The 14,178-nt window shown below is 44.4% G+C and overlaps 2 protein-coding genes across 4 annotated transcripts; both read left to right on the top strand.

Annotated features, from left to right (window-relative positions):
* Positions 1 to 312: 312 nt before the first annotated feature.
* stt3a (STT3 oligosaccharyltransferase complex catalytic subunit A) lies at positions 313 to 6,383 on the top strand. Of its 2 annotated transcripts, none has more exons than XM_062485410.1 (18): positions 313 to 466; positions 1,294 to 1,416; positions 1,589 to 1,649; positions 1,745 to 1,866; positions 2,112 to 2,257; positions 2,411 to 2,501; positions 2,599 to 2,705; positions 2,807 to 2,971; positions 3,227 to 3,407; positions 3,686 to 3,841; positions 3,982 to 4,073; positions 4,236 to 4,391; positions 4,576 to 4,764; positions 4,861 to 4,977; positions 5,105 to 5,207; positions 5,338 to 5,526; positions 5,662 to 5,777; positions 6,044 to 6,383. In XM_062485410.1, exons 2-18 carry the CDS (start codon positions 1,329 to 1,331, stop codon positions 6,080 to 6,082), a joined length of 2,118 nt encoding a protein of 705 aa, XP_062341394.1. In that variant the 5' UTR covers positions 313 to 466; positions 1,294 to 1,328; the 3' UTR covers positions 6,083 to 6,383. The 2 variants fall into 2 exon arrangements, with proteins under 2 accessions (XP_062341394.1, XP_062341395.1); XM_062485411.1 differs by lacking the exon at positions 313 to 466 and adding an exon at positions 790 to 809.
* Positions 6,384 to 10,421: 4,038 nt separating this feature from the next.
* On the top strand, positions 10,422 to 14,130 carry si:ch211-266i6.3 (cytoskeleton-associated protein 2). Of its 2 annotated transcripts, none has more exons than XM_062486034.1 (7): positions 10,422 to 10,739; positions 11,026 to 11,093; positions 11,236 to 12,035; positions 12,161 to 12,518; positions 12,768 to 12,828; positions 12,957 to 13,227; positions 13,340 to 14,130. In XM_062486034.1, the coding sequence occupies exons 1-7, from the start codon at positions 10,676 to 10,678 to the stop codon at positions 13,614 to 13,616; spliced, it is 1,899 nt and encodes a 632-aa protein (XP_062342018.1). In that variant the 5' UTR covers positions 10,422 to 10,675; the 3' UTR covers positions 13,617 to 14,130. The 2 variants fall into 2 exon arrangements, with proteins under 2 accessions (XP_062342018.1, XP_062342019.1); XM_062486035.1 differs by having other exon boundaries at positions 10,424 to 10,757.
* Positions 14,131 to 14,178: the final 48 nt, after the last annotated feature.

The raw sequence follows: 14,178 nt of genomic DNA, 5'->3' as shown, positions 1-14,178 counted from the left end.
TTCATTGTAGTTATAGTAATGGTGCAGGCCATTATACCGTTTTCATGTTTACTGCCAGTGATTTTGTAGATCTTTGACTTTATAAACCGTGAGACCTATGTGATGGGAACTTAGTGTCAGATCTTATGTGATTAGACACTAACTGTAGGTCCAACAGTAACTACATTTATAGCACATTTCTAGTGTCATTTGCTGTCAAATTATGGATACACCCACTAAAATATACTGATTTTTTTTATATCATATTGCATTCTCACAGCCTCCGCACTCACTAGGTAGCAAGGACACGTCACTATTCAGGCCCAAGAAGAGAAAATAATGACAACTTATTGGCGAATCAGAAAAGAGCAAGGCTACTGAGGACCGATGTTAAACCAATAATCATGTCGTATGGGCTTATTGGGCGGGATCGAGATACAAAGCAGGGTTGTATGTGAAAAGTGTTTGTGATACAGGAACGGAGTGGGTAAGTGCAGGTCTAAGATTTGCAAAGGAAATTGTTAAACTAGACTTATAACGTTATTGTTGTACTGTCCTCCTGTATGTACTAAAATCAACTTCAGGGGAATAAGAAAAAAAGGAAGGTTCCCTTTCCTTGCTATACACCGTAGTTCACTAGCTAGCTGCATAGCATTAGCATGTCGGCTTGAATTGAATGAAATCATCAGCAGCACTGCACTGGTTTTCAGCCACGTACCCGAGAAAACCCGAACAGACGTATAATCCATAGTTCGCAAACTCACAACTGTTTAACGAAAGTTATTGCATGCGTGTCTCGTTAACATTTTGTAACAGTTACTACTGTCAAAGTAAGTTTACTTTATCGCTTTCTTTAAGACAATTGGAAGCGTTTGCTAGCCCCACTATTTTGGCTAAGGCTAACTAATCACATTGACATGTTGCACAGTGAATTAATCAAATAACTAGTTGTGTTTCGACTAAATGGTCAGTGTCATGTCGTTAATGCAATGAAAGCAGCGCGTTAATGACAGCTCATGTTAGCTAGCTAGCTAGCTCATATAGCTGTATAGTTTCTCAAATACAAAGGCGTTGCAGCTAGCCAAGTATTTCCTGGTGTTGGTCCACGCCACACAAACCCTGCGTGTCCTTATCTGGTTGGTACAGGAGTCAGTTACCATGTCTTTGACCTCAGTGATTTATTTTAGTTTGGGACATTTCTATCAGTTCAGGTTTTTTGTCAGTGTTCATTGCATTCTTATATTTCTTATATACATGCATGAATAACCTTAACTCATGCATTGTTTATGCATTGTTTTTTTTAACTTGATTTAGGATACTAAGGGTCAGTCGTCCCACCCTGTTTGAAGATGACCAAGTTAGGCTTCTTACGGCTGTCCTATGAGAAACAGGACACGCTGTTGAAGCTGCTCATCCTGTCTATGGCTGCTATCCTCTGTGAGTCTCCTCATTCTACATCTCTGTACTTCTACACAAACTCCAAATGAGGCGCACCTATGCAGTCTTCAAACGGTTCCTCCCCTGCAGTATCACTCAAACATAAGTATCCTTGGCTTTTGTGATACAGTGAGCAGCACATTGTTGAGACTTGATCTCTTTTTTTCCCCAGCATTTTCTACTAGACTATTTTCCGTGTTGAGGTTTGAGAGTGTCATCCATGAGTTTGATCCGTAAGTTGAGTAGGCTATTTAATCATTTAAATTCCCTCATTTGTGACCAAGACAACACCAAGTATGGTGCCCTCTCATACTTTGTTTCAACCCAGATACTTCAACTACCGTACCACCCGCTTCCTGACAGAGGAGGGTTTCTACAAGTTCCATAACTGGTTTGATGACCGGGCATGGTATCCTCTGGGGAGAATCATCGGCGGTACCATTTACCCAGGTGAGAATGAGATTGGGTCGAAATTGAGTAAAGATGTCAAATATTCCAGTGCCGTTAATAGGGTTGCTATGAGACAATAGGGGGTTTATAGAGGAGGTAAGGGGGGGGGAGAGCTGTTCTACTTTCCTTTGAGAAACTTCCCTTTGATTTGAATGGGTTTCAATTCACTTTTATGCGACGGTCACTATAATGGCCACTTCAGCCAATTTGACACCGATGCACCTTGACTTGTTCCCTCCCTGCAGGTCTGATGGTCACCTCTGCAGCCTTGTACCATGCCCTCCACTTCTTCCACATCACCATCGATATCCGCAACGTCTGCGTCTTTCTGGCTCCTCTCTTTTCTTCCTTCACGACCATCGTGACCTACCACTTCACCAAGGAGCTCAAGGTACTCCGTCACACGTGCACACTGTATGCGTCAACATTTGGTGATTTGAAAAAAGGCATCAAGCACGTTGCCAGAATTTATCTTGAGCTAATGCTGTAGAAATAATCGGTGGTGGTTTTGGCACAGCAACTCAAGACTTCTTTCTTTCTGCAGGATGCAGGCGCCGGGCTCCTAGCGGCCGCCATGATTGCCGTGGTGCCCGGGTACATCTCTCGTTCTGTAGCCGGCTCCTACGACAATGAAGGTACGGGCCTCAACCACACGACGCCCCTCAGTTCAAAGTTTCCCCTGTTCACAATTGTTAGTTGAGCATGCTTCCCCCCCTCTCTCTCTCTACCCAGGGATTGCCATCTTCTGCATGCTGTTGACATACTACATGTGGATCAAGGCAGTGAAGACGGGCTCAGTATACTGGTCTTCAATCTGCGCTCTGGCCTACTTCTACATGGTGGGTTGAACAGAGTTGGACGTTCGGTATCGGAATCGCTAACCTCGGCTCTTTTGGGTGGTGATCTGGCCCCCATTTAACCCGGTTTCCCGCTTGTGCAGGTGTCGTCCTGGGGCGGCTACGTGTTCCTGATCAACCTCATCCCGCTGCACGTACTGGTCCTCATGCTCACCGGACGCTTCTCCCACCGCATCTACGTGGCCTACTGCACCGTCTACTGCCTGGGAACCATCCTCTCCATGCAGATCTCCTTCGTGGGCTTCCAGGTACCCCTCCACGACCCTCTACGCGTATTCGTCCTCCAAACTGGTTAAATTGCTAATCGTCTCGGACAGGACTGGGATTAGTGTTGTATGCTCCTGTCTAGAGTTAGAATGAAACCTAATTAAATTGTAGTTATCTATCCAATATTTGGATTTGGTTAGAAGTTAACCTGTGTGTCTGTGAACGGGACAGCCTAAGTTTGATTCGAGTCAGTGGGTTCACCACCATGTCTCTCCCGCCCCCTGTGGCCCCTCTAGCCAGTGCAGTCTTCTGAGCACATGGCGGCCTTTGGGGTGTTTGGCCTGTGCCAGATCCATGCGTTTGTGGACTACCTGCGCAGCAAGCTCAACACCCAGCAGTTTGAGGTCCTCTTCAAGAGCGTCATCTCCCTGGTGGGCTTCGTCCTGCTGTCTGTGGGCACCGTCCTCATGCTCACCGGTAAGACCGCGCACTGCGCCTCTGCCGTCACAAGAGGGAGCCGTCTCTGGCTACACATGATAAACGTGCGTGTACAGTGTGGCGGCTGTAGCAGTTGGATTGCTGTTGAAGATTTGAAATGGTTGCGGATCCAAATACACCGCAGTATCTCGCAAAGTGTTTGGTGTGGTGGCAAATGCATATGCGATCGTTGTCTCAGACGTGGTGAGAGGTTCAGAGATAGCAAAACCGGGTCACATATGACTGAAGCCACTGTGCCGCGCTGTTGTGCGTTCTAGGTAAGATCTCCCCCTGGACGGGACGTTTCTACTCTCTGCTGGACCCCTCGTATGCCAAGAACAACATCCCCATCATCGCCTCTGTGTCAGAGCACCAGCCCACCACCTGGTCCTCCTACTACTTTGACCTGCAGCTGCTTGTCTTCATGTTCCCAGGTAAACACACTGGACTCGCTCTCTCTCTCGTCATACATCAGGGATATGGGCCTTCCGCAATATACATGGGCCCCATGTATATTATGAAAGGTGGTGTGGTCATGGTTGCATTAATGGTCGTGTCACGGTTCTCTTCACAGTGGGTCTGTATTACTGTTTCAACAACCTGTCCGATGCCAGGATTTTTATCATCATGTACGGAGTTACCAGCATGTACTTCTCAGCTGTCATGGTAAGTCCTAAAAAGCACCACAATTCCTAAAAGGTCTTGAATTTGTAGGGTCAGCGTTCAATTTTCAATGCCAATGACCGAGAATATGTTTTGACTAACTATTGTTCTTGGTTAGGCATATGCCAAGTTCCTCTGTTTTGATTGTGCTCTGTTGTCCCCAAGGTGCGTCTGATGCTGGTGCTGGCCCCGGTCATGTGCATCCTGTCAGGTATCGGCGTGTCCCAGGTGCTGACCACCTACATGAAGAACCTGGACGTCAGCCGGCCCGACAAGAAGAGCAAGAAGCAGGCGGACGCCACCTACCCCATCAAGAACGAGGTGAGCACCACCAACGCAACACCTGACTGACGAGGAGTGCCCCCTTTCACTGGGATAGGGGTTAATGGGTAACTCCTCGCTGTAATGGTAGTCCCATTCATTCGAAAGGATGTTGATAAGTCTGGTGGTTTCATGTCTGGTCCTGGATCAGGAAATAACTCTTATCTCGTATCCTTCTGTCAAGGTGGCCAGCGGGATGATTCTTGTCATGGCCTTCTTCCTCATCACGTACACCTTCCACTCCACCTGGGTCACCAGCGAAGCCTACTCCTCCCCCTCCATTGTGCTGTCAGCCCGTGGCGGCGACGGCAGCCGCATCATATTCGACGACTTCAGAGAGGCCTACTACTGGCTTCGCCACAACACCCCCGAGGTCAGACCCAGGGTTCCATCTCTGTCTGTTCCCACCTAACCACTGGCTTAACCTGACTCACTGAGGAAATCCTTGTGTTTTCTGCTGTGTTTCCAGGACGCTAAAGTGATGTCGTGGTGGGATTACGGTTACCAGATAACGGCTATGGCTAATCGAACCATTCTAGTGGACAACAACACGTGGAATAACACGCACATCTCCAGAGTTGGACAGGTAGCGATCTTGTTGTTTTACTCCTTTCTCCCTTCCTTTGTACAGAAGGATGGGAGTGTGTTTGACATGGTTTCAACTCTGTTTGGTCCCAGTCATGTAAGGGTAATGTTGTCTTTGTCATATGTAGGCCATGGCCTCTACAGAGGAGAAGGCCTATGAGATCATGCGGGAGCTCGATGTCAGCTATGTCCTTGTCATCTTCGGTGGACTGACAGGTTATTCCTCAGACGGTATGTTCACACACCGGTATCAATACTTCCTCTCTCCCTGCTGGATTTGCATACGTTCTGACCTTGACTACAGCAAGTTATTTGAACTTGAAACGCGTTATGACACCGTCTCTCTCTCTCTGTCTTATAGACATCAACAAGTTCCTGTGGATGGTGCGTATCGGGGGCAGTACGGATACAGGCAAGCACATCAAAGAGCACGACTACTACACCCCCACCGGGGAGTTCCGTGTGGACCGCGAGGGCTCTCCTGTCCTGCTCAACTGCCTCATGTACAAGATGTGCTACTATCGCTTTGGCCAGGTCTACACAGAGGCCAGTGAGTAACTCCACGGGTTTACCTGTATGGCAGGTCTACACAAGAGATTACTGGGATCATTTATTAGGTGTCCACAGTGTCATATCATTGTCCGTGTATAGATAAAATCATTTCCTTACTAATCCCTTCTTCTAGAGCGCCCCCCTGGCTATGACAGAGTGAGAAATGCTGAGATTGGGAACAAAGACTTTGAGCTGGATGTGCTGGAGGAAGCCTATACAACAGAGCATTGGCTGGTCAGAATATACAAGGTACACAAGTTCATGTTTTACATTTAGTCATTTAGCAGACACTCTTATCCAGAGCGACTTACAGAAAGTTTTATCAACTGAACCTTTCGGAAAATCAAATAAGGGTGCGGTGCATCAACTAAACGGGCTGTCATACCACTGTGCGTGTTATATGTGCAGCAATAGCTTGCAATAGCTTCAGTGTGGTTATGGCGAGTAAACCACATCCCGTGAATTTACTGTGTGACCTAAAAAAGGCCTGTGTTTAAACCTTTCACCTTTTTCAGGTGAAAGATCTGGACAACCGAGGACTGTCACGGACGTAAAGCCTCCCTACCTGTCCGCGTTCACACACCTGTTAGCACACAGCACTGAAGCCTTCCCCTGTGGTCAGCAGACGAGTGTGAAATTCAAACTTTTTATACTTTTTGTTTGGAATTCCAGAATGAGATTTGTTTTGATTTTGTTTTACCTACCAGTGTGGTGTTCTGTCTGGATAACAGAGGGATGTGGTGTCATAACGTCCAATTCAATGTCAAGAGGTGATTTCTGCAATCAGTGGCCAAAAGATACATTTGTCAGTGAGCTTTGAATTTTTACAATGGTCAATTAAAGAGGGATAAACAAGTTGTTGTTAAATTATTCTTGTTTTTAAATATGCTTTGCCAACGGTTAAAGGAGAACTTAAGTTGCAATGCTTTTCAATTAAAAAAATGTTTTAATTGCATAACACAATTGTTAAGATGCCAGAAATCTAACAACTCACTCTATAATTACAGTGTAAGAAGAAAATTATTTGTGACTAGGCCATCATAAGTTAAAAAGTACCACACACATCCGTACACAATACAAAAACATTTAGAGATCACTTTTGTGGATCTCATCACAGCATAACCAAATACAATTATGAAATTACCAGTAATTTTCTTTATCTAGATTTTATTATGTTGATGATAAAATTAAGCATGTTTTTGACTAAAGAACAGTAGGTTCCGTCTAATCATTTAGTGACCTATTTCTGGAGCTTTAGGGTTAACTACAATGTGGGTCTTGTGGCCACATTTCCAAAAACTTCAAAAGTAGGTGCACCTCATGGAAAGTTTGCAGTTTCAAAAGCCATTGCAGTTTCTCAAGAATTGGATACAAGACATCTTGCCATAAAAGTGATTAAAGTTCAAGAGTCACTTATTATATCGAATGTTACAAGACATGGAGAAACAATTTACCTTTCATTTTTTGTTATTTCTTTATCAGAATCAGAATGGGATTTATTCGCCATGAAAGTTTGCACAGACAAGGAATTTGCTTTGGCAGGAAGGTGCATACAATAAACATATACCTAAAATTTAAATATGTGGACAATCTATACTAAGGGTACATAAACTAGCAGTACTAAGTGGGATTAGAATAGAATTAAATATACAATAAAATATAAGTTGCCGTAAATTACAATATAAAAATACAAATATTACAAAAAATACAAATGTACAAGATACCATTTTGTAATGCAGTGCAAAAAGCAGTGTGTTTTAAGCAAGAGTCATTAGAGTCAGTGTGGTCCCTTGGCCTTGTTGAAGAGGCCAACAGCGGAAGGGAAGAAACTGTTTTTGTGGCGTGAGGTATTGGTCCTGATGGACTGCAGCCTTCTGCCGGAGGGGAGTGACTGAAACAGGGAGTGTCCAGGGTGGGAGGAGTCGGCCACAATCTTCCTCGCTCGCCTCAGGGTCCTTGAGGTGTGCAGGTCCTCGAGGGTAGGCAGATTGCAGCCAATCACCTTCTCAGCAGTGCGGATGATACGCTGCAGTCTGCTCTTGTCCTTGGCAGTGGCAGCAGCGTACCAGACGGTGATGGAGGAGGTGAGGATGGACTCAATGATGGCTGAGTAGAAGTGCACCATCATTGTCTTTGGCAGGTTGAACTTCTTCAGCTGCCGAAGGAAGTACATCCTCTGTTGTGCTTTCTTGATGAGGGAGCTGATGTTCAGTTCCCACTTGAGGTCCTGGGAGAGGATAGTGCCCAGGAAGCGGAAGGACTCCACAGTGTTGACTGGGGAGTCACACAGGGTGATGGGGGTGAGTGGGGCTGTGTTCCTCCTGAAGTGCACAACCATCTCCACTGTCTTAAGAGCATTGAGCTCTAAGTTGTTCTGGCTGCACCAGGTCACCAGGTTGGCCGCTTCCCACCTATAATCAGACTCGTCTCCACCAGAGATGAGCCCAATAAGGGTGGTGTCGTCCGCAAACTTCATGAGTTTGATGGACGGATGACTGGAGGTGCAACTGTTGGTGTACAGGGAGAAGAGCAGTTCTTTTCAGAGAGGATCTATATACATGTAGTTACAGAATTGTGCCTTTCCTACTTACAAGATAATGAATACAACTAGATTAATACTCTTTCTATGACCATCTCTTGAGTTTTATTCAACTTTATTCAAAGACTGCATCAAACTCGGCACTGGGATTCAACGTGCTGTCACTAATGACAGGAATTGGCCTTTGGATTTATGTTGTTATTAGATATAATAATGATGAATTTAATTGACAAAAGATGGTCCTATAAACTTCATTTGTAACTGCAGTTTGCTATGACTGTCTGCTAATTTGAACAAGAAATGTTATTCACAAAAGATTTTATTGTAATTTGACTTCCAAACATTTATAATTTACACCATTTCAGCATTTGATTAAAAAGATTAAGTAAAGATTGTCATTTGTCTTTTTAAACTATACAAATATTATCATAATTATGATCGCATGACCAGATAAATGCGCTCCCCCCAAACTCCCCCCAAGAGGGAGTTTGTGCGATAGACTAGGGGTCACCAACACGGTGCCCGGAGGCACCAGGTCGCCCCCAAGGACCACATGAGTCGGCCAGGCCTGTTCTAAAAAATAGCACAACTCACAAGTGAGCTGGGTACATATGCATCTGAAAGAAATGCTGAGATTAATAGAAATAAAGTGAATATTGACAGACATCCCAACCTGCAGAGACTCATTTCAGAGAGGTGGCTTCTCACACCCCCGAGATGCAATCAGGACGCGCAATATGCACCTTTCTCTACCAGAGATGACCATTGGACACAGGGCCGGATGCAGCCTGCTTTGACTGGGGGGGCAGTGAACATTTCTTGGGGGGCATCATGATTACGGAAGGGGGTCGTATATTTTTTTATATAACCATTAGGTTATCATTTTTGAGTCAGACGTTATGCACATTCGGGGCTTAACCCAAACCCATGACATATCCTGGGTTTGATGTGATGCTGGATAGGATCCTCCACAGTGCGAGCGCGCATAGCGCGCGAGAGAAGTTTTTGGGTATTCATTTGAGCGCAAACTAGTTTTTTGAGCTCTATGTAAAATAAACCGCCGCCGTATTCCAATTGGTAAAAATCGTGTCTATGAAGGTGATGTCTTTTATCATTTCTGGCTCCAAATTGTCGACAGGGGAAGCAGAAACATGCATGTGAGTTCTCTAACCAAGTTTGAGAGCGATGCCTATAGGACCTTGGCTGAAAATGCGCATGGAGAACAGGCTGCATGGATTGCTGTCATTCAAACCATGCTCGCCTTCACACAGCAGCGGTAATGTTGGTACCGAGAGACAGGGAAGTGCTTCCACTAGGACCAGCACGCTTTGCCTGCTCTGGAGTATGAGTTTAATATCCCTTGTCGCAGGGGCAGTAGTAGATGGTTTGGGGATCAGAAATCGATGCATGATAAAAGGTTTTTCTTTGTAGGTACAGACACGCACGCAAAGAACAATCGATGGCTAACGAAGCTAAAAGACTACTGTTAACGTCTTTAACCCGTGTATCTTCTATGAAAACAAATAAAGATTACAACCGAAACAGAAGTATTAAATTCCAGGGTCTAACATTAAACACCAATGCTACACTTTACTATTCGTCAAAAGCCCTCCACAAAAGACCGATATACAACTTCGAGAACAAGTGAGTGAGTGGCAAGAGATTCGAGGTTGATTTCATTTTTATCGGTAAATGTGGATGCGGAGCTCTAACCTACGTTGCCCATTATCAACCAGACAATCACTGGGGAATCTTTTAAAAAGATTGGTTGAAAAAAAAAGCATATTACTGAAAGCACTAACATACTTTTTCATAGCTTCAACATGTAACCATTATGGCTGAAGTCAGAAGGAGCTTGGGGAGCTTAACGTGATCAGTGTCTTCTCATGGATATAGGCCTTTTATGATTAATGATAATCTGCAGCGAAGGGAGACCGTTTTTTTGTTGACGACGATGACGACGACGTAGTTAAGGCGGAAGGCGTGTTTTGCTTATGCGGCCGCCTGAACTGAAAAGTGCTGCGGGAAACATTTTTGTAATGTCAGTCGTAAGACAAACATTACTTTACTCCTTCAAATAAATATACTGAAACATTAACACAGTGGGATCAGTCTGTGTCCTACGTAAACTGGGACATTCGAGACAGAACGTTTTTGTTTTCATCCATCGGGTGTTTACATTATGTTTAGAGATTGTGCTTTTGTGATTTGTAGGGGTTCCAGTCAATGATGCAACTAACTGACAGCTACATTCCAGAAACATTCCCTCGCTTTTTTATATTGCTGCAATCACGTAGGCGAGATATAGGACAACACGAAAGACATTTGTGAATCAGTGGGATGCACATCAAGTTGTCAGTCAGCTCGATGTCTATTTGGGTGTAGGCAACCTGAAAGAGGAATGTTCTTGCATGTTTCAAACATTCAAACATACAGTAGTCCTTATTCAGAAACAGAGCCCGCCTCCCAAATATCTAATGCCCAATACATTCAGTCCGTTGCTCTAGGAAAAGGCATTCAATTGGCTAAACGAATCGTCTACCAACGCCATGTTGACCAATGCAAAAGAAGCATTTCGTATCTAATGCAGCGCCAAACTTAAATGTGAATGAGACCGTACGAAGACGTTGTTGCGACGCTAGACCTAGGATATCTGACAAATCCTCAGTTTTGTAAGTGAAGTTGCACAGGTAAGTCGTATACATTGAAATAAATCTGCTGTATTTCTGAACAAATTACTCAAGTTGTGATGTAATGACTACTCGCCGTATACGTTAAAGTCAGTGAAGTGTTAGCTAGATAATGTTCGTGCACATGGACTGCCAGCATTTCTGTAAACTATACGAGATCTAACTGTACTGTAGCTGCCTATGGAAAGCTAACTAGTTTGTTTTTGTAGAATTGTTGATTTCATTGTTGTTTAACTAGCATGCTAATGGCTGTCTTTTTTTGTATTAGGGACTGTGTTTGGGGACGTCGAAAACGCAATGGAGACTATTTCAAAAGTAAAGGTCAACCTTAAAAAGGTACAGTAGGCACATTTTTACGAAAGGAAGAATTCAAAAGGCGAGACTACAGAGATTCTTGAATTACATTGGCACCGTATTGCCCGTTGGTATTTTTAAAATGTATTCTAACCTGTAGCTATGTCTATTTTGTCTACATTAGGGTAACAAAGAGAACACGAGACCAGCAAGTGGTCTCACTAAGACCTTAAATACAAGGGAGGTCTCCAAAACAGTGACAACTTCATTTGCTCCTTTGCATTCAAAGGTTGATGAAAAGGAAATTATTCTGGGACAGGAAGCAGATGTTGTGAAAAAGGTCAAGACAGGGCAGAAAGATGCAAGGGCAGCAAGTGATGCTAAATCACGCCATACACTTAGCCAGGCTTTCCTCACCAAACAGGCTGTCAGACAGAGAAAGCTTGTCACAGAGGCTCCAAAGCCACAGGCTTCCATACCCCCTAAGCCTGCACCAGGCACCTACAAAGGCAGAGTTGTCCAGTCCAAAATTGGGGCTATCTGGAAGTCTAGTTGTAGCTTGGATGGAGGAGTAGAAAACAAAGCATCCACAAAACCATCAGTGCCCAAGGTTGAAACACAGAAGACTACAAATTTTACCAAAGTCAAATCCAAATCCATTGCTGATTTGCATGGGCGTGGCACACAGAAGCGTCCTCAAGGTCAACCCTCCAAATCCGTGTCTGACGGGCCAAATCCGGTCTCCAAATGCCCTGCTGCCAGCAGGACTGCAGCCGCTCGCGATGCAGGTCCCCCTGCCCGACATGCTTCATGTGGATACCTGGCACGTGCCAGCTCCACTAAGCCTGCTATGGTATCCAAGGGAACAGAGTCACGGAGAACCAAGCCCAAGAGGCCTGTTGGAAATCCGAAGGTCAACAAGCCTGCTGTATCAAGCACCCTCAGTCAGTACAGAGTACACACGGACACTGCTGAAGAGAGAAAGTGTGTGCCCTTTTTATTACCACAATTCAAAAACATTTGTCAGTGAAAACGTCTTAATTGTGTAAATTCCTTTTGTAAGTGATCTGTTCTGAGTTAACAACCATCTTTATATTCTTGACCACCAGAGCAAAGCTGGCAGAGTGGTTAGCATCCAAAGGGAAGACTTTGAAAAGACCCCCGATGACATCGCGGGCAGCCCCAATAACCAGACTGGTTGAGGTGATTGAAGTCCAGGCCCCATCCCAAATAATCCCTGAGCCAGAGTACAGTGGTGAGCCTCAACCTCCTGCCCAGACTGAGACTAAACCACAGCCTGGTCTGCAAGCTCCAGAGCCCAACACTGCTCCTCCACCTGACAACAACCAGGAACCAGAGCTGCTGACTGCATGTGCCTCAAGTCCTCTGATCATGAACACAACTTTAGACCTGCTTGACAACTCTGATATGGACCTCCCGGTTGACCCAGAGGTCAGAATTGATGATGTAAGAACTTTATGTTTATATATATTAATTAAAAAAATGGTGGGGGTGGGGCTACGGTTTACGGTCCCTGTTTCTTAGTTTGTCACATAGTAAAGTAGAATTTGTGCTGCTAGGGGGCAGTCTGGTCACTGACTGACCCAAGGGAGAAACAACATCCCTGGTGGGGGACCGCATGTTTACTATTTGCTCTTTTTATTTATGATAGTGCCAGATTGTATCCTAACTTTCTCTTGTCCATTTTTACCGTAGGTTGTAGTAAACCTTTGTAATGTTTTGGAGGCCATGGAGACGCCCTCTCAGTGTGTAGATGGTAAGTGTTGGGGTCGTTTGTTCCTTGAAGTAATACATTCATGTTAATAAGTTATTAAATTGACTATAATCAGGTGGTTGGCATTTATTCTCTAACTTTTGTATTCCATATTATTATATCCATATTAGAACCACAAGAGACACAGGATGAATTTGAGGAGGAGAATGTGGTACACGATGAGCCAGATAACAAGGAGAACGAATTGCCTGAGACTGTTTTAGATGTCAAGTCAGAGGATGATGTAAAGAGTGAGGCTGAAGAGAGGGCGTCAAAGAAGATAAACGAGTCCTGTAGCGAGGAAGGGGAATCTGATTGTGAGGACCTGACGGGGACCACGCCAGAGACTCAAGGAGCATCTGTGGTGAAATACAGCGTGAGGACAACTCCGTACCTGCAAAGGTGAGTCTCGTCTCCTCCTCTGAAAATGAAAACCATAGACTGGGTAGATTCCCATGCAAGTGTTACTAGCTCTCAATCCATTTCTCATACTGAGTTTATATTTGTTCTTCAGTGTCAAGAAAACCATGGAGGGTGAAGCAAGTGCTACTGGCTCGAGTAGGAAGAACACCATAAAGGACCTCAAGTTCCTGACACCAGTGCGTCGTTCCTGTCGCATCCAACGCAAGTCATCCCGCCTGCCTGGCATGCTGACTGACCACGACCCCTGTGTGTCGTCGCTGGCTGAACTGGTGCAGCTGGATGACGATGCCAATGCCTACATTTACAGGAAGAACCCAGCTCTCCTGGAGGAGCTTCCAGACCATCCAAGAGACCTTGGGAAGATCTGAGTGCTGTGCTGCTTAGACTTGGGAATGCTTTGTAATGCATAAGATAGGTACCAATGTTTGTTCATGGTAACTTAAGGGCACCTTACATCATTGATTTTGGTTCATTGATGGAAAAAAGTTAACTGCAGTTATTACATACACATACGCTAAGAGGAGCAAAAGTCACTACATATGTACTAATCCCTATATGACTCATGGAGGTTGTCATGGAAGTCAGACCATCTAGGCCTTTCACTTTTTCTAAAGTTTCTAATCTTATTATGTTTTGTATTATACCTTTTTGTTTTAGTAAATCAGTTTTATGAATGTATGTTATTGGTGTTCAGTGTTGACAACTTTCATTAATAAAGATGGAAGAGGCTTTGTAAAGAATTGTGTTGCAGTTTAAATGAGACAAAATAATATCAATTTCGTATTGTCCGTATTTAACCGCCGGCCTTATACTCCTAAACAGTAGGTGGCGGCAATGCAAATCTCAATGTTGATTTAAGTCTGCCATTAAAACCAAAGAGGGTTTTTTTGTATTTATATTTTAAACAAAAGTGATTCATGTGGTAGGAGG

Source organism: Osmerus eperlanus, chromosome 19 (genome assembly GCF_963692335.1).
Source record: "Osmerus eperlanus chromosome 19, fOsmEpe2.1, whole genome shotgun sequence".
In the NCBI taxonomy this organism is placed as follows: Eukaryota; Metazoa; Chordata; class Actinopteri; order Osmeriformes; family Osmeridae; genus Osmerus; species Osmerus eperlanus.
Note: the sequence above shows the minus strand (reverse complement) of the source record. Positions and strands in the feature narration are given on the sequence as shown.